Source organism: Erpetoichthys calabaricus, chromosome 12 (genome assembly GCF_900747795.2).
Source record: "Erpetoichthys calabaricus chromosome 12, fErpCal1.3, whole genome shotgun sequence".
NCBI classification, from domain to species: Eukaryota; Metazoa; Chordata; class Cladistia; order Polypteriformes; family Polypteridae; genus Erpetoichthys; species Erpetoichthys calabaricus.
In genome coordinates this window covers 147,551,243-147,571,643 of record NC_041405.2, presented here as the reverse complement: position 1 = coordinate 147,571,643, position 20,401 = coordinate 147,551,243, and the positions used below count along the sequence as shown (strand labels likewise).

The 20,401-nt window shown below is 38.0% G+C and overlaps 1 protein-coding gene across 1 annotated transcript in view; it reads right to left on the bottom strand.

The window, feature by feature from the left end:
• Positions 1-20,401, bottom strand: part of cherp (calcium homeostasis endoplasmic reticulum protein) — a 39,505-nt gene that overhangs the window by 8,219 nt on the left and 10,885 nt on the right. Inside the window, exons 5-15 of the mRNA XM_028816526.2 lie at positions 16,289-16,440; positions 15,894-16,005; positions 14,801-14,890; positions 13,874-14,084; positions 9,085-9,278; positions 8,274-8,706; positions 4,272-4,513; positions 4,053-4,186; positions 3,024-3,110; positions 748-900; positions 383-493 (exon numbers count right to left, since the gene is read on the bottom strand). Of these exons, the coding sequence (XP_028672359.1) occupies positions 383-493; positions 748-900; positions 3,024-3,110; positions 4,053-4,186; positions 4,272-4,513; positions 8,274-8,706; positions 9,085-9,278; positions 13,874-14,084; positions 14,801-14,890; positions 15,894-16,005; positions 16,289-16,440 (1,919 nt within the window). The remainder of the gene's footprint in view (positions 1-382; positions 494-747; positions 901-3,023; positions 3,111-4,052; positions 4,187-4,271; positions 4,514-8,273; positions 8,707-9,084; positions 9,279-13,873; positions 14,085-14,800; positions 14,891-15,893; positions 16,006-16,288; positions 16,441-20,401) is intronic.

The window sequence follows — 20,401 nt, the reverse complement described above, 5'->3', positions numbered from 1 at the left end:
CTAAATAATAAAAACCATCATTTAAAAACTGCATTTTGTGTTTACTTGTGTTATATTTGACTAATGGTTAAATGTGTTTGATGATCAGAAACATTTTGTGTGACAAACATGCAAAAGAATAAGAAATCAGGAAGGGGGCAAATAGTTTTTCACACCACTGTATATGGCTCGGTTTCATTTCAATCTTATCTGAAAATCAAGTCCTAATTCACTGAGTAATGAAAAACAAGAACATAAAGGGGGAATAGAAGACAATAACTAAGGCATCAAAAACTAGCAGTAAAGGAAGAAACCGAGATCCCTATCAGTGCATTTTTCTTTGTCAAGAGCAACTCCAGGTTGAAGAAGACACACCCTATAGTTGGTCTTGCCAGATACTTACGGGGGTGTTGGGCTACGAGACTTTGACCTCCTCCTCTTTTCTGGAGTGTATGAGCGAGACCGAGACCTTGATCTGGAGTGTGACCTGCTACGTGATGACTGGGACTGACTCCTAAAAAGTTACGTGAAAGAGAGATTCCATTTAGCAGTTACAGTGACAAACAGAAGCAGATTAGGCACAGATACATAGGACCACATCACACATACTATGAAGCATATTCTAACTCCAGTACAGGTGTTTGACTGAATTATTGAAAGGCCATAAAGTTTCCTACCTAAATTTCCTAGCAATGGTTACAAAGATCAGCACCCTAACAAATAGTGTTCGATGGCCCACACAAAGGAGAGACCCACATTTTTCCTTACCTGGAATGTGACCGTGAGTATGACCTGGAGCGTGAACGTGATCTGGAACGGGATCTTGAGGAAGAACGTGAAGACTTGGAGGAATGGGAGCTGGAGCGAGATGAGGACCTGCCCCGACTTCTGGAACGGCTGCAGGAGGGACTGCCACGGGAACTGAAAAAGTGAAATAGGCAGCAATCAGAAAAGTGTTCTCATTATCTTTTTGAAACAGCGAAGAATCAGAATTTCCTTGCATAGGCCAAGATTTGAACAGAATGTGCTTCTCAAAAATAATTGTTCGGTACCCGTTATATCAAAGTGGATTTAAAAACCGCAGCATATGATGCTGCTTTCTATTTTTAATATGAGCTAGGAAAAACTAGTCTAACAAAACTAGTTCCTGTTGTACTACCATATTTTTTTATCCTGTTACAGTTGCATTTTACTACTTTCCACTTTCAACCTGGACCCTGGCTGAAGCAGCCTTAAAAACCTTGTAAGAATAAAACAGGAACAATCCTTTCTCCCCACGAGGTTCCCAGAACAATCTGAGAATATCTGTAAGTGATTTGGTTCTGTCTTCACATGTCGTAACCATTTCAACATTTTCAATAAGGTGTTTTTTTCAATAGTTGTCACCTATTGGTTTCAGCCTGATTTATTCTGCAGTCCACAAGACAATAGTCGAAGCACCGGTGTAGGTGGTATTTTTAACCATTCATTTTGGAGTTTTTTTGTGTTATGCTATACTTGTTTTTTTCTGCAAAATGGAGTTACAAGTACAATGGAATAAAGACGAACTGTAAAACATTGACGCTGTCTGAGCAGAAGACAGCATTTAATATGATTTGAGAACTTAAATGCAAATTATTGTAGCTTCTCTGGCATCTACTAAAAAACCTCTCCCGACAAAAAAAATTAAAATCCAGAGCAAAAAGTATAAAAATGCAACAAAGAAAAGTTATGTACTGCAGTAATTCATCCACATCCTGAATGTGTTCAAGTACAAAACTGTGTGTTGTAATCAGTGTGTAAGTAATGTCATCTTTAGCATTTCTGCTTGTAACAGAAATAGATCGGACGTGAGGAATTTAGTCTGATTCAGATTCCTCATACAAGTGTAAATGCAGCAAAGGGGTTAAAAAATTTTAAGATAATTACAGAATATGGTTCTTTCAAATGAAACATAAATAAGTCTAAGCCAGTGGTTGGTTCACTTAACTGGGAGGCGACATTTTATATATCGCCTCGTGTATATATATATATATATATATATATATATATATATATATATATATATATATATATTTGTGCTGAGAGTCCCAATCTTCGGTCATACATTGGCTGTGCCATGAAACAGTAGTGTGGGACCCGCTCATTCCACTGTTGTGGATTCAGGTGCAGCTGAAACACCTTTTTTGTTTCCCATGTATATGTGCAGATGCGTCACGCTTTTTTCTTCTATCAATAACAATGAAATGCCTTGTAAACAGTAATAAATATTTGGATATTTACTATTTCACAGGGTTTCCTGTACTCTCTGAGGTGGGTGGCGGGCGGTTAGGATTCCTTTAAGACTTGTTTTGACTCATAGTTGTGGCACATGGCTAATTATGCATACAAATTAGCCATGCAGCTTTCAGTTTTCCACACAGGGTCAGTGGTATATGTCTAGTGGCAGTACTAATAATATTCTCATTATGGTCAGCTAATGTACCCCTCAAATGAAATTTTTTTTTTTTTGTTTTTTTAAAAAAACACCTGTGGGGTGGAAGGCCTGAGTCCTGATTGATTGTACGCATAATGGGGCATGAAATATTTCCTGGAAAATATTTAACAACTCACCAATGAACATACTCACTTCGAAAAATGCTTTGGTGAATGTCACTGATTCACACTATTAATAAATATAAGATTTTAAAAAGATTGTCAAGACTACTGCAAAATACAGGGTAAAATATGGCCCGTGTAGGGTGGCCCTCACATATTCTAATGCGACACTAGGGGATCTAGGAGGAATAAAGGTGAGAACCTATGATCTAGGCTAATTAGTTTCAAGGTTGCACATGCACAAATTATTTGATGCCAAGGCAGTCAAAGATTGACCAATTAAGACCCAATTTTCAATACTTCTCTATATTCTGTATGTACATAGCTTATTTCTAGCAGAATCTCTACACTGGGATTGAAATAATAAACTGAAGCATAACCTTATACTATGATTTTCATTCATGTAAACTAAATAGTGCATTTAAAAATCATGTTACTAAACACAATGAAATAACATTTCAGCTCACCTATTTCGTTTATCATGAGACTTCTTCTGTCTTGCTCTCATTTTTGCTCTGAAGAATTCATACAAGCCATTCTGTTCCCATCCCTCACTAATAAAACGAATGCATAAATAAATTGCAAACCACTAGCTCGAGGGAGGAAATAATACCCAAAACACAAGGAGGAAGGAGATACAGTTTTCATTTATGGGTCTGTCACCAGTGAAAAGTAAAAGCACAAAAAATAAATTTGGGTCGGGGTTAATGGGAGGGAAATTAATAATGTACACCACAAATAACAGAGATCTTCAGTGTAAAGAGAATCAAAGTGCATGTTTACACTATTTGCAATCTAGATTAAATATTAAACACCAAAATTTCCTGACTTAGAAAGTTTGCATTTACATTATAACCTGATCCAGGTTATCGAACTTTGACCAAAGCCCCGGCTTTGCCTATAAAAAAAAATACTGCATAAATACTGCAGTACTTTGACCTTTTGGGGGGACATAATGCCCAGGTCAAAATATGTAAACCTGATTCAACTTTTCCAAATTATTACTCAGCTGTATCTGGATAACAATTAAGCTCATAACAGGGCAGCCTATTTAACAAGACCCTTGAAACTGAACGGAACATTAATAATAAAAAATGTAATGTATCTACTGTATCTTGCTTCCACTAGAGTACATATGACCGTATGTTTAATGACGTGCATTTTGCACAGCCACTATGCCCGTATCTGTATGCAGGTACTGGTTAAAGTTACATAATAAAAATTCACATTACATTAGCTTCTGCACTCACTAATAGTAATTTTCTGATAATACTGCTATGGTACTTTTAAAGTCACCTCATACCAGTACATTTGATTTAAGCTTGTGTTTATCTATTGAATTAGTTACCGTAACATGAACATTTTTATAGCATTCAATCCCCAATATCATTTGACAGTTTACACAACACTTAACTTTATACAGAATGCATGCATTGGCATAATTCTAAGCGTGGCAGCCAACATTTCAGCTAGAAAGAACTGTAAGATGACCAAACCTGTTTCTTGGTCTGTCATGAGAAGGTGGGCTGTAAAAAGCCTCAACAGCAGCAAGCAGCCGGTCACTGGGGGGCATTGGTGGTGGAAGGCGAATATCCTTAGGGTCCAAAGGCTTGTAGTCATGGTCCTCGAGCTAACAAAAACAATGGTGCAAATTTACAAAAAGGCACCCTTAAATAAAATTTCTGAAAGAAGAGAAAATCCATGCCACATATTACCTTCACAAGAGGGGCCATAAGCCCTGCAGGAAGGTCAAAATAGGGCACATTGGGCACCAAGCTGGGGTCATCATGGTTCATGTGAGAAGGGCCCTGCCGTCTCAGATGAGGCGGCTGTCCATTAAAGCCATGGGGAGGTGGCCCAAAATCTGGATGCTGTGGCCCTGCCCAAGGTGGGTGGTTTTCCATTCCAGGTGGAGGTATTCGATGGCCAGGATGATGATGAGGAGGAGGGCCCATATCTGAACAATAAATAAGAAGGTGGTAATATTTTAATCAACAAAAATAACAATTCTTGCTTAAAAAAGCTATCCAAAAGCAGGATAAGATGCAAATGCTGTTTATGATTGACATGCAAAAATGTCAAAACTATCATGAAATGTAGCATTTGCTACTGAATAGAATTATTCAGCCTGACAATGAAAGGATGCAAAAAAAATGTTTGTACGCATTTTCTGTATGTATACAAGTCACAACACCCTATGGAACAACTGCCCAAATTAAATAAGTCTATATTCCCTCTCTATACTACGCCAATAAAATTAAATTGTAAACCATAAGCTATATGTGCTTCATAAACACTGGTGTCCAAAAGTAGCTATGGCTGTCAAAGTTTGTGTATTATTCCACACAAATGGTTTTCTCTTTAGATAAGAGGAAGGAAAATGCCCCAAAAAATTGCACATGTCAACTATTTTTGTAGGAGCCTTTCATTACCACTAATTGTACATCATTTCTTTTTACCTATCATTAACATTAAGAGTGGACAGAGCCGACTACACTTCCTTAGAAGGCTGGTGTCCTTCAACATCTGCAATAAGATGCTGCAGATGTTCTATCAGACGGTTGTGGCGAGCATCCTCTTCTACACGGTGTTGTGCTGGGGAGGCAGCATAAAGAAGAAGAACGCCTCACGCCTGGACAAACTGGTGAGGAAGGCAGGCTCTATTGTAGGCATGGAGCTGGACAGTTTGACATCTGTGGTGGATCGACGGATGCTGAGCAGGCTCCTGTCAATCATGGAGAATCCACTGCATCCACTGAACAGGATCATCCAGACAGAGAAGCAGCTTCAGCGACAGACTGCTGTCACCGTCCTGCTCCACTGACAGACTGAGGAGATCGTTCCTCCACCACACTATGCGACTCTTCAATTCCACCGGGGGGGATAAACGTTAACATTACACAAAGTTATTGTCTGTTATACCTGCCTCACACTCTCCACCTTGCATTTTTTTTTTAACTTGCACTGTTTTTATCGCTCTTTAATTAATATTGTTTTTATCAGTATGCTGCTGCTGGAGTATGTGAATTTCCCCTTGGGGACTGATTGATTGAGTGAGTATGTATCTATGTACAGTTAGGTCCATAAATATTTGGACAGAGACAACTTTTTTCTATTTTTGGTTCTGTACATCACCACAATGAATTTTAAATGAAACAACTCAGATGCAGTTGAAGTGCAGACTTTCAGCTTTAATTCAGTGGGGTGAACAAAACGATTGTATAAAAATGTGAGGCAACTAAAGCATTTTATTAACACAATCAATTCATTTCAGGGGCTCAAAAATAATTGGACAAATTAAATAACTGGAAATAAAATGTTCATTTCTAATACTTGGTTGAAAACCCTTTGCTGGCAATGACAGCCTGAAGTCTTGAACTCATGGACATCACCAGATGCTGGGTTTCCTCCTTTTTAACGCTCTGTCAGGCCTTTACTGCAGCGGCTTTCAGTTGCTGTTTGTTTGTGGGCCTTTCTGTCAGAAGTTTAGTCTTCAACAAGTGAAATGCCTGCTCAATTGGGTTAAGATCAGGTGACTGACTTGGCCATTCAAGAATTTTCCACTTCCTTGCTTTAATAAACTCCTGGGTTGCTTTGGCTGTATGTTTTGGGTCATTGTCCATCTGTATCATGAAACGGCATCCAATCAATTTGACTGCATTTAGCTAGATTTGAGCTGACAGTATGTCTCTGAACACCTCAGAATTCATTCGGCTGCTTCTGTCCTGTGTCACATCATCAATAAACTCTAGTGTCCCAGTGCCACTGGCAGCCATGCACACCCAAGCCATCACACTGCCTCCACCGTGTTTTACAGATGATGTGGTATGCTTTGGATAATGAGCTGTTCCACACCTTCTCCACACTTTTTTCTTGCCATCATTCTGGTAGAGGTAGATCTTGGTTTCATCTGTCCAAAGAATGTTTTTCCAGAACTGTGCTGGCTTTTTTAGATGTTCTTTAGCAAAGTCCAATCTAGCCTTTCTATTCTTGAGGCTTATGAGTGGCTTGCACCTTGCAGTGCACCCTCTGTATTTACTTTCATGCAGTCTTCTCTTTATGGTAGACTTGGATATCGATACGCCGACCCCCTGGAGAGTGTTGTTCACTTGGTTGGCTGTTGTGAAGGGGTTTCTCTTCACCATGGAAATGATTCTGCGATCATCCACCACTGTTGTCTTCCGTGGACGTCCAGGTCTTTTTGCGTTGCTGAGTTCACCAATGCTTGCTTTCTTTCTCAGGATGTACCAAACTGTAGATTTTGCCACTCGTAATATTGTACCAATTTCTCAGATGGGTTTTTTCTGTTTTCGCAACTTAAGGATGGCTTCTTTCACTTGCATGGAGAGCTCCTTTGACCACATGTTGTCTGTTCACAGCAAAATCTTCCACATGCAAGCACCACACCTCAAATCAACTCCATGCCTTTTATTTGCTTAATTGATAATGACATAACGATGGACTTGCCCACACCTGTCCATGAAATAGCCTTTGAGTCAATTGTCCAATTACTTTTGAGCCCCTGAAATGAAGGGATTGTGTTCAAAAAATGCTTTAGTTGCCTCACATTTTTATGCAATTGTTTTGTTCACCCCACTGAATTAAAGCTGAAAGTCTGCACTTCAACTGCATCCAAGTTGTTTCATTTCAAATTCATTGTGGTAATGTACAGAACCAAAATTAGAAAAAAGTTGTCTCTGTCCAAATATTTATGGACCTAACTGTATGATTGGATGGAAATCTGCATTTCATTGTCATGCTACTTGTAGTGTGTTCAATGACAATAAAGTTGAATCAAATCTAATCTTAATACATAATTCACCTGCCTCCTCACTCACGTCCGTCTGAAGCCGAATGCGCAGTCGCCTTATGTGCAGCTGCCCGAAAAACCTTACGAGACCGACATCCAACCCCAACATCGCAGCAGGTGGTGGATTTACGGCCGCAAAAATTCAAAGAGAAAGGCGACTTCGATTAAAGCTCTAGAGGCCTGAAAGGCGATTTCGACTACAGCTCGAGGCCTAATGACGCATTCTGATTCAATTACGCATACATTCAATACACCTATATCAGGATTGTGGTGCTTATACTTATTACTATTCCATATTGTACTGGAACATTCATCATTCAATATACTATACTAATTATAGTATAGGCCTGAAAAATTCAACAACTAACAGTACAAGCCTGTACAGTAATGAGTAAAGTGGACTACAATCATTACAAAACAACTTCGTTACTTATCATTTGTTCTTCATACACTGCTGACACCAACTCGTGCCCGTTTCATCTTACGTTGTCGAAACAGGCTCTTTGTCTAGTATAATATAAAATGGCTCACTGGCAGACATTTATGTGCCTCCTCATAGTAAATTTAGAAGAACGCCATCTCAGTTTTGCACTGTTGTACAGAGAAAGCTGCCAGGAAATTCACTTTATGTTTAAAGACACCAGCATTTCACATTGTGACCTTTTGATGGAATTCAGACATTTCTGCATAAAGCAAAAAGGAACAGTAGTTTTGGATTTTAACATTCTAACATTGGCTTTATTGGTATTTGAGGGAGTTACGAGCAGAAATGCAATTAAAACAATTTCGGAGATTACCTGGGCTGCTAAAGAACAGAAGTCCATAATACACTAGGACTTCACCATACCATATTTCAAAATAATAATTAATTAAAGACCAATATTACTGTTGCATCGTCATTTCTTACCTCCAGGAAAGTCCCCCTGTGGATAGTCAAAGCGATGAGGTGGATACGGTGGCCGATCAAAGTGATGGCGGGGTGGGAAATCATCTTGCATGAATCGTGGCGGGAAGCGGTTAAAATTATGTGGATGAGGAGGCTGGGTAAACTGCGGGGGTTGCTGGTGTGGTGGAAACGGACCTCGGAAATGAGGAGGCCGCTGCATTCGGAAAGGAGGCTCCCTCTGTCCCCATGGTGGCTGCTCAGCTTGATTGCTCCAAGGTCCTTCAAATTGGTTGTTCCAGTTGGGCTCGGGTGGATTGTTCCAAGGTGCTGCTTCCCGTTGGTTATTCCAATTCGGATTTGGATCCCGCTGTTCATTCCACATCCCCTCGTGGCTGTTCCACGGTGGGCATGGAGGTGGCCCCTGAGGAGGTGGGAACGGTGGCTGCTCAAATGGCTTAATAAAAAAAAATACACATATATATAAATAACTAAATAAATCAACAAAAAATGCAATTAATTCACTAAGAATTTAAGAAAGCACCTCACAAATGTATTTTCAACATTCTCAGGAAACCTTTACTCTAGTAAGCTACAGGAACATCAAGGTGTACGACTTATACCTACAAGTAAACTAAAACAACTAAAAGGACTGCATGATTGCTGTCATCATTTAATAATGAAAGAATATAATCAAGTTTCAGCTGTAGGCTGGAGACAACAAAACCCAGAGGGCACCATTATTTCAAGAACCCATCTATTTCAAAAAGGCAGCTTCAGCAAGAAGACCCAAGAAAGTATCCAGCTCAGCTTCACACACACTTTCTCCTAGTACCTGCTGTTGCTGGTTCCAAGCTGGAGTATGCTGAGGTTCAAACCAAGTGGGCTTTGAAGGTGGAATGGGATCATTTGGCACTCTGGTTGCAGTGGTGGCTGTGGGTGGAACAGGATCCTGTGCAACAGGTGGAGGTGTATCATAATCTGTAGCTGGAGGAGGTGCCAGGGTTGTCTTAGGTTCCACTAGATTTGCTAGGGTAAAATATACATGATTAACAGTAATGAGCAAATGTTATAAATTACTACCCTACCAGAGATAAAAAAGAAAAAAAACATTGAATACAGAAGCATATTGATATATTTACACTTAAAATTTGTTTTTTCTTAGAAATGGAGGGAACTGTGGTAGGAATTTCAAGAATTAACACGTTAAAAAAAAGAAAGTTTCAAAACCTGTATCTTTGGATCATACATATATACACTTACATACATACATTATATATACACACTCAGACACACATACATACACACATATAATTGCATTTCCCATTCTACGTTAAATACTTACAGAAATTCTCTGATGATTCTACACTTTTGAGGTGTATTGACAAGGGGGATGAAACAGAGCAGGGGAGTCAGGGAGAGAACTTGAAGAATTATCTATAACTCAACGTAAGCAAAATCATGGAACTAGTAATTGACTTTTGCCACACCAAAGAGCCTCTATGCCCATTTACAATTCAAGGAGTGGATGTGGAGATGGTACAATACTTTAGGTATCTGGGGGTCCACATAATGACAGGTTGGACTGGTCTCATAACACAAGGTGATTGTGTTCCTTCAATTTGGGTAGTGACATCCTTTACATATTCTACAACTCTGTGTTGCGATATTTTACGCTATGGAGTGCTGGTAATCACTCTCTTACCAAATCAAGAAGCCAAATAAGAAGACAGGCTCAGTTTATGGGATGTACTTTTGACTTTCTGGCAGTAGCAGGGGAGGAGATAACGAAAACAAAACTGATGACCTTTATGAATGAAGCTGCATATCCACTCTCTGACACACTAGCGTTGAGGACATTCAGCCAACAAATTTTTCAGCACTTTCTGGGACTTCTTTATACCTACAGTAACACTCCTGTGAAGTCAGAAGTTTCCTTCTTTTGTGTAACTGTGGCGTATATTTGTCAATTTATTTTTTCATTTACTGAGCATTTTTAAAAAGACAAATTTCCCCATCAGGACAAATAAAGTATCATCTACCTATATTCTTTTTTCTCTTTCTGTGACAAGGTAAGCCCTGAAGTGGCAGCAGGTTTACTATTTAATTACTTCTCTGAATATTTAGCATCAAGCCTTTCTCTCACTAATGTTTAACTAGTTCTTCTTCTAGAATACTTTTATGTGCTCCAAAATGTGGTGCTCAAAATTCTAAGGGCTCATTTATACTTCACGCTTAGAACGCATACGTGCCTGCATCATGGCCGCCACATGTTCATTTGATGCATCCTCTGAGCAGGTCCTCAGAAATTAATGCGACGCATGCGCGAGTTGCAGAACCAGCAAAAAGTCGGGGGGGCGCAGTGTGCTAAAAATTGGAATGTGACGTCAGAGTCTCTGTTTACTATCTACATGTGACAGAAAGTCGCTTTGCGGATCCTACGAGATCGATGTGCGTGCTTTAAAAGTTGGAATGTGACGTCAGAGTCTCTGTTTACTATCTACATATGACAGAAAGCCGCTCTGCGGATCCTACGAGATCGATGTGCGTGCTTCGATATTTGATAAATGGTTCGATGTGGTGAAGCAAAATGCCAACATACAGATGTATTCATGGTGCTTTTATATTCAAGCATCACATATTCCTGATCGTAATGACACGATACGTTTTAAAATTCTCACATACTGTGCCATCTTTTTTCTAGGGCTTCCTCTGCTCCTGACAGCAGCGAATCGCCAGCAATAGATCGCCACACTGAGCACATTAAATGTATGATATTCCAACTCTCTGCACATTTAGAATCCTTAAGATTTATACTTGATATCACTTTCATGATGAAAAGCATTTAAGTATGTATATTACATTTTACAGATAAATCGGTAATTTCATTTAAATAATGAATACTGTTAATAGGACGGAGTGGTGGCTCTGAGGCTAGGGATATACACTGGCAATCGGAAGGTTGCCGGTTCGAATCCCGTAAATGCCAAAGGGGACTCTGCTCTATTGGGCCCTTCAGCAAAGTCCTTAACCTGCAATTGCTGAGCGCTTTTAGCAGTGAGAAAAGCGCTATATAAATGCAAAGAATTATTATAATTACACACATGGGGTGACACAGTGGCGGAGCGTTAGCGCTCCTGTCTTGCAGGGAGTCACGTCACTGATATTCCCTGCCTGGAGTTTACATGTTTTCCTGCTGGGCTTCCTCAGTGTGCTCCAGTTTCCTTCCAAAGATATGCAGATTTGGGGATTTGGTGCTGCTAAAATGACGCTAGTGTATGTATGTGCTTGTATTCACCTTGCGATGAGCATCTGGAGCATCATCCAGGGATTGTTTCTCACTCATGCCCAATGCTTGCTGGAATGGACACATCCCTGGATTTAATCAATAAACATCCTTTTCAGAGATATTGCGGTAAGGTGTAATCGGAATTTAATGGGTGTTCTAGACAATTCACAACACAGAGAAGCCGAACATGTTCTCACCGTGATAATATCTCGCACTGCCACCTGGTGGATTCCTCCAGATTTACGAAAATTACATGTTCAAGTATAAACACTTCAACGCTTACGTAGCAGGAGCGTCCACTGCAGCATGCGTCACATGAAGTATAACTCCGGCCTAACTTTCAAAGTACTAGCTGCAACCTATTTCATGAAGAACAATCTCTTTGTTGTTCATACTCAACTGCTTGATGATGTTTTTTTCATTTCCTTTACAAGTGTTAATTCTCTGGTTATTATCATTGCTGATTGAAATGAAAAGCATTATGTGCAGAGGAGTTTGCAAGTAAGCCCTGTGTCTCAAAGAGATTTTGTTGGGATGCTTCAGTTTTGCTCCCAAATCCCTAAAGATTTACATGTTAAATGTACAAGATTTTAGCATAACTCTGCAACATAGCAAAATGTGAAAAGAATTAAGGGGTTTTAATACTTTCGGAATCCACTGCAAGTATACCTAGAAGCAGCACAAATTGAAAAGCAAAGAATTTGAAATTAAATATAACAAGGATAAGGTAATGTCACTGTCCTTCTTACATGTTGTAAAAGGCTTGATAGATCACTACACTAAATGTACTTGTGCCCAAAACATTAACATTTATATGTTACTTACATAAAAGCCAGATCTAATGTTATTTATTTAGATTTATTTACTTACTTTCTACAGCATAAAGTCACAAGTAGACTGCAGAGCTTCCTGTGTTTGATCGACACGTGCATGCTCAAAAAATACATGTGTAATGCCACGAAAAGTGCCCGCTGACACTTCAGTTCGCAAGCAATGGTATGAGAATGCAGTCAGACTTTTTTTTTGGCCACATACACCGTCCAGATCTAAATACTAGCGTGGAGAGTCGCTTGCATACTGAAGAGTCTATAGCTGCAGGTGGAAACTGCCGTCACTGTACTTTGTATATAAGAGCCAGATCGAATGTTATTTACCTATTTATCCTGGGGGGGGTGGGATCGTGAACGCAACTGAGAGAATAAAACTGAATAAAAAAAAATAAATAAAAAAAATAACTAACCTTTACAAGTATCGTAAATTTACACAGGCTGTTACAGACTCAAATCAAATGTATGTTTTTATTCTAAGATAGTAAGAATAAGAGCAGCTCCCTTCTCAAAACAGAGTCGTCCGGGGTCGAACCCGTGAAGTTTGGATAACCAATCAACAGTTGTTACCATTGCGCCACTGAAGCGATCATATCAAAGGGGTGTGAATGCTGCACCCTAACGCGGGTTCTTTTTCTGCAGTTATATTCTTGAATAGAAGCGCACTTGTTCTGTTATATTTGTACCTTTTGTGAAAAGTGTTTTTGATATTTGGACTTCAGGCTTCACACATTAAACACGTCATGTCTACATTTTGTCAATTATTACTAAAACATGAAAAACGTTTCTGTTTTAACGATGTGTTTATATAGATTGTTGTAGACATGGAACACACATAAAATGCATGTGTTCCAAATAACCATATAGTATTTATAAAATGTGTCATTTTGCTTGACTTCTCACTCCATACAAAACAGACTTGAGCTGAGAAAACTGTGCGGCGGTGGGGGGTGGGGGAATGTGATAGTAGGCTGCTTGCTGCTTATCGACACATTTACAGGACAAAAGACGCTGATGGAGAGGTGCGAAGCGATTTAAGGTGGGACAGATCTACAAGTTTTTTCGTAGGCTCTGGTAATTCTAGCGTTAATATGTAGCCACTCAACATCATGCCTCTCCTCCCTTCTCTCTGGAGTCTGTCTGATGTCTTGTGTTTTATATAACACAAGGGAATAAAGAAGGAAAAAAGGGGACACAATTGCGACCAAACTGCCATACCTGTTAATTCTTTCTATAGTACTGGTTCCACCAGGCAGCATATTTTTGGCTGTCAGAAATATTATAGGAAACAGCTGTGCTGGAAAGACATCAAACTGTCGCTAAATTTGACATACCCAATCATTTTCAGTTGTGTAAATTGACATGGTCAGACAATGAGATCAGTAACAACAGTCAACAAGTTCTGATATACCTTACGACTAGAAGTTGCATAATTTAACATGGGCTTTAGTCTGCTTGTTTGCTTTTGGACTGAACAAAAAAAAGATTACCAAATGTTGGCTTCCTACCTGGAGGAGGGGCTGTGGGTGTCACTGGTGGTGGGGCTTGCTTCACTTCAGCTTCTACAGCTGCCAGCTGAGCAGCTGCTTGCTGCTGTTGCTGCTGCTGTTTTAAAGTACTGACAAACTCGTCATGTTGGGTTTTCAGAGTCTGAATCTCCTGCTGAAATGCTAACTGGACAGGTTGTACAACAGCAGCATATTCTGTAATCAAAGATGCCTGAAGCAAAAATGGAACAAAACATTAGCAAGAACTAGTTACTAGGGAAAATTGAAAGCAAGTAGCTGTGCATGCAGACCAGCCACAACAAATACAGATATAACCAAGAATGAGGGTCACTATGGCATTTCTGATCTGCAAAAAAAATAAAAATAAAAAAATATTATACTTAGACCTTAATTGATATTTTAAAAGTCAGAGATGGTTTACTCCGTAAGTGATTATACAGCTTAGGTTTCAAAATCACTGAAATATTATTGACCTATTAAACTTACCACAGGCATATACCATGGCATATAGATTTTAATAAATTCTGTTTTTTCATGATTTTTAAAAAGATAGGTGTATTTTCCATGAGGCATACAACCACTGTATCAATTAAAATCAGATACAAAATATCTATTTGTAAAAGAGTATTTACAGCACACTGTGTGTAATTAAATTTAAAATTTAGTTAGATTCACTTCTCAACCTGAGATGTTTTATTCTAACATTATCTGGAAATGTAATTTTGGTCTAACATCTTATGAAACAACAGTGAAGTGAGCACCAAGCTAAGCACTGCCATTATGTTGTTTTTTAACCTGACTGCACAAAAGAATAAAAAAAAAAAAGAAACCACCTGTAACAATAAGACAGGACAGCTACTGTGCTTGTGATATTCTAATCCTAAAAAATGGAGTGAACAGTAAAGAAAGTCAGACAAGATGGGTTACCTGATACTGTCCAAGGCCAAGGGCTGGACTTTGCAACTGCTGGATTATTTGCTCATCAAAGTAACCGTTCTTTTCCCAGAGTTGTAGAAGCTAAATTCAGAGAAAGACATAAAAGATAAAAGAGAACACCTTTGTGCATTAATAAATGAAAAAAATGTGAAAATAAACGAAGAGGCTATTTTTTCTTATTTTGAATCACTTAACTGAAAATATCCCCCTTCCTTTGGGAAAAAGGGCAAACTGAGAAAATTAACTAATATTAAACCCACAATACAATAAAATAAAATAATCTTTAACTCATAACTCTATATCCAAGCTCCCACAAAGCAGACAGTCTTCAGTAATGGACAGACCAAACTACAGAAGGCATCATTTTAGCTCTACGCATCAGTGAACATTTCAATGCATAATGTAAGAATTCCCAGGAAGAGAGGGTGTAGCCTTGTTCTCAGAAAATATCTTCGCCTTTGACACTTTAATCATAACCTTTGCTCTTTTAACTTTTTAAATGTTAAATTATAGATTTTTTGAATATTTAACTAACCCACTGAAACATCCCCCCTTTTCATGTGATGCGTGTAAAAAAAATTAAGCTTGGCTCCCAATTAATTTACTGGTGTAAGAAAATAATATTGGACTATTTAATGTCAAATCTCCAACCAATAATCCATTAACTTGTTATACCAGTGGCTGAAGGTTGGCACAAATATCATGAATTATTTTTTCCTTCAATTTTTTTGCAAAGCTGGAAACTCTTGCTTACGTTAATGTATTAGCTAATACAAATTACAGGTAATTGTGAAACTAACTTCACATTACAGTTGCCTATGTGAAAAACAGCCATTAAAATATGAGCACTTGGTGAACAGTCAACGGGCATTTTTCCCACCTAAAACAAACCTTTTAGCATTAAAGGAATGTGTTGGATTTTGGTGTGCTACAGAAAAAAAAAAATTACCCTACAATGAGACCTGCAGACATCTTTAATAAGAATAACACTCTTTCATTTTCACTGTGTTTGTTTCCAGGGGAAGACCATTGTCAACAGCTTAAAAACCTTAGTTTTTCCTCCTTTTAATTCATCCAAACTCACTCTGGCAATTTTTTGTTGTTTGTCCTCCTCTACAGCAAGAAAACTTGTACAGTAAATGGGCACTACCACCTTTTGTAGAGCTGTCAGCAGGTCCCGTTGTTGCTTTCGCTGACTAAATGAAAAGTTAAGAACATATTAGTAACAGACTCTTTGGCTTTATAACCTTAGAAGTCAGTATTGTGAGATTGTACTGATCAAGAAAGAAAATAAACAACTAGCAGCCTGAACAGCAATACTTGATATGAAACAAAGACAACAGCAACCTTTATTTTTATTTATAAATATGTGACATTACATTCAGTTACAGCAAGCAACTGGACTTTATCAAGAAGGCAAACTTTATCCTCGGCTAAACTACCTCTTACTGATCTGCTCTCCTTAGTAGTTTTACTTACCAGTGGTGCAGGACATCATTGATGAGATAAATCAGGTGCAGCCTGAGCTCAAAGTGAGCACCATCAGCTGTGATGCGATTGCGCAGATGTTCAGCCATTAATTCACAGTGCTGAGATGTTTTGGCATTGTTGAACATCCAGTTCTTTCCAGCCTAAAAATACATTAATGAAAACAAGGTTGGTTGTAATCTGTGATAAGACAAAAGCATTCCTTTTAGGTACGCTCTAATCAGGTTTTTTTTAAGTCCGATACCGATCGAGTGTTTTTTTTAGTGAAAATTGGCCGATTTAGATTGACGGCCGATGGATCAGAGCATCCCTAATTTCTTTGTGCAGTTAAAAACCTAGGTGTGCTTGAGGAGAAATTATTGTTAATGACTGACACGAAATAACTCTATAGAAACTCTTTAAATATCCTCAGTCATACAACAATCAATTTTACGATATTTCTAACATATATTTGCCATTTTCTCCAGTTATATTCAGTGCTTTGATATGTTGTGAACTGGAGGATAAAATCATCCTTTTCATAACTGCAGACTGCTTCTATTAAGTACAGTTCCTGAACAAACCTATCCGGAATGCCTGTTCCATCACATGGCGAACCCTGGACATACTGGAAGCTGTTGTGGAAAAGAGGATGTTGGCAAAATTGGTTGCCATCATGAAAAATCTCCTCCTGGAGGCCCTCTCTTGGAGCCACAGGCTCATTCAAACATGGTGTGCCAAGAAAAAACTATGGAGGTTTTTTCTGCCTACTGCTATCAGGCAATAGCGTTCGTTATTCGTTCTTTATTTCGCCTTATACAATTTCTTGTATTAGAAATTTGTTAGTTTTCGCATACCACTTGGGGTTAGAGTGCAGGGTCAGCCATTGTACAGCGCCCCTGGAGTAATTACAGGTTAAGGGTCTTGCTCAAGGGCCCAGCAGAGTAGGATCTCTTTTGGCAATGACGGGGATTCGAACCAACAACCCTCTGGATACCAGCGCAGATCCTTAGCCTCAGAGCCACCACTCCGCCCTAAATATACACACAATACACATTTTTATGTATGTAGGTATGTGCATTTCCAGTCAAAAGTTTTAGAACACCTCAATTTTTCTTCAAATTTAATCAGTTGAAATGCAACGAACAACCTAAACTGGTGAAAAGGTAAGCAGTAAACTGCCAGATGTTTAAATTTAAAGTCTAGGTTTGCAGAAACTGAAAGACAAAGGAAATTTCAGGATATTACAAATGAGCCTTCTTCAGGGAACAACTAATAGGTTACAATCTATAGATGGTCAGCAGCAATTTAAGTAGATTAAGCCTTGACAGTTGAAGCAAAAATTTTGCATGGGTGTCCCAACTTCTGTTGATTACTTAAAAACCCTGTTATGTTCTGTGTACATGTATATGTTAAGAACATTACTGCTCATCCCACAATAATACATGATAGCTTAACAGTGCACTTCTAATTTTGCCATGTTTATTATCTGCAATTAATATTACATGGACATTAGAAATACTTGAGCTTACCTACAGCAAAAGTAACAATTAAAAAAAAGGCTAGAAAAACACTTCTATGATAGTAGCCACAAAAAAAATAAAAAGTAATATGCAATATTGTTTAAAATGTCCATTACTCACTCCACATTGGGAGCTCATGTTGCTAAAAATTGTAATCTTAAATTTCCTAAATACTAAAAATGACATAACTAAAACAGCAGTCGTAAAGACATGGGCATACATCGAAATGGGAATTGACTGTAAACAGACACTCTGAAAACAGGTTAAAGAAAAATAATAAGTAAAAAATAAATTATGCACAAATGCTGTATAGCCAAGTAAGGTCTCTAAATTATTTAAATAGAAAAGACATTACAATATCATTTTATTATTATCATTATCATATACTATACTTATTGAATTTGCTATTTGGAAACTATAGTATCAAAAAACACATTATATACAGAATAAAGTAAATGTGTAATAATGCCCACGATCAGATTCTAGAGAGTAAGCATATTACTGCCATGTATGAAATTGTCATAGGTGAGCGTCACAGTGTTCTTATGTGGCAATTTAAGTGAACAACCAGGTTGTCTCAGTGACGCCAGATGTATAATAAATATACAGCTGGAAACGGCCATGAGTGAATTTTGCATAAAACTGGGTGGGAACAATTCGACGGCTCACTGACATTCTTATTTCTAAACAATGCTTCAGAGTAGGAGTGGTGATTTTGAACTGAAAATAGCAGAGGCCCTCTTGTTAACCTGGTCCGACAAAGAGCAAGCGTCTCATTACAATATACTGTCTATAGTTGAAAAGTCTTCAAAAAGAACCCATATAAATATGTATTGCATGTGCAGAGAGCACATTACATGTTAAAAATAAACATATCCTGTTGCAAGACAGAAACCTTTCCATAAAATCAAATTATAAGATTGGCATTCGAAAACACTAATGAATGAGTGGTAAACATGAATGATATGTTGTTGCAGGTACTGTAAGGGTTCTGTGTTGTTCAGTTGCAACAATACTGTGGGAATCAATGTAAGGCTGAAAGAATTGGTAGTTATATTCATGAAAATACGAACAGGAAAATATGCATCTGAAGTACACAATGTGTCACACCCAATCACAAAGACTGCCATTAAGACAGCTGAATACAAAATGTCACAGGAAATGCATATTTCAGTACTTAAAATGCCACAATCAACAAATCTGCCTAATGACACCAGTAAAGCATTGATAAGGTGCTCAGCACTCAACTTCTGACTACACGTATAAACAAGTAACTAAGTAAGGTTAACATTACTGCCTAATTGGAAGTGCAAACATGCCATGTCATAATATACTCAAGGTATTTTAACACATAGCATATTCATAGACCACAATGCTTAACTAAATTCTGTTTGCTGTTTTATGCCACATAGTGAGGCAATAGTCAAAATGACAGAACGATATCATAGCACACAGATGTATTTCTTCAGAGTTGAGGCACATAGCTGCAGTGGTGTGTGTGCGTGTGGTTTTCTGTCTCCTTTGTCATTTGTGCTACTGAGCTACTAAATTGATAAAAATAATTTTAGCATTTTTATTTTCTCTCAGTGTCAAGTCTTTTGTTCAGCTTCTTTTGCTCTCTCCCTGAAAGCCCAGTGGGTTAAACTTCTTAGACCGGAGTAATTGGGGGGTGTGTTTTAGGAAGAAGCCTTTGCAGTGCAGGATTTCACCGTTATTCACGGCTAACTTTTTAACAGGTTATACAAATTCTCATTTGAGAATCATGTCTAGCCCTATGCGACAAGGCCACCAGCAGGCTTATGTTTTGTTTGCATGATTATGTTTCAGGGCTAAAAATGTTCCTTTCAAACATGTCACATTTACAAAATGCAATCATTAAAACAAAGATAAATGAGCATTTACATAACTGATGGGTGTTATTCTAGAATAACACAAGTAACACTAAAACTTTCTGGTGTCAACAGGAGATCAAATATAACTATAAAAATATTAATATCTGCATCGCGAGTGTGAGCAAAGTCACTTTGAAAGTACTCTTTAAGGAACTTGTCAATGGATATTTCTGAAGATAATAAAACAAGTATGTAATATTTTAAGTGAACTATTCCTTTGAACTGATCAGTATTGTGTGTTCACTGCCCATTTAGTTTCAGGAGGACAACTGAATTTTTATAATATTACATTTCATCTCTAAAATGAATATACATTGAAGGTTTAACAAGAATAAATACTGTAACAGTACAGTGGATACAAAAATTCTACACACTCATGACAAAATTGCAGATTTTGTAAAATAAAAAAATGAAGCCAAGACAAATCGTGTCAGAACTTATTCGACCTTTACTGAAATCTATACAAACAAGGTGAAAACAAATCAGAAAATATTTAGTGAAAAAAGGAAAAAAAAAAAAACAATACAAAAAACCTGTGAACATGAGGCACATATTTTAATTAATGCCACCATACATACGTTTTACTGACATTACACACACAATACTTTTTCTGGAGGCTGTACTGTACTGCTTAGCTAGACAACAGTCACACTTGTACAAATTTATTTTCAGAGCAATCGATAGATAGAGATAGATAGATAGAGATAGAT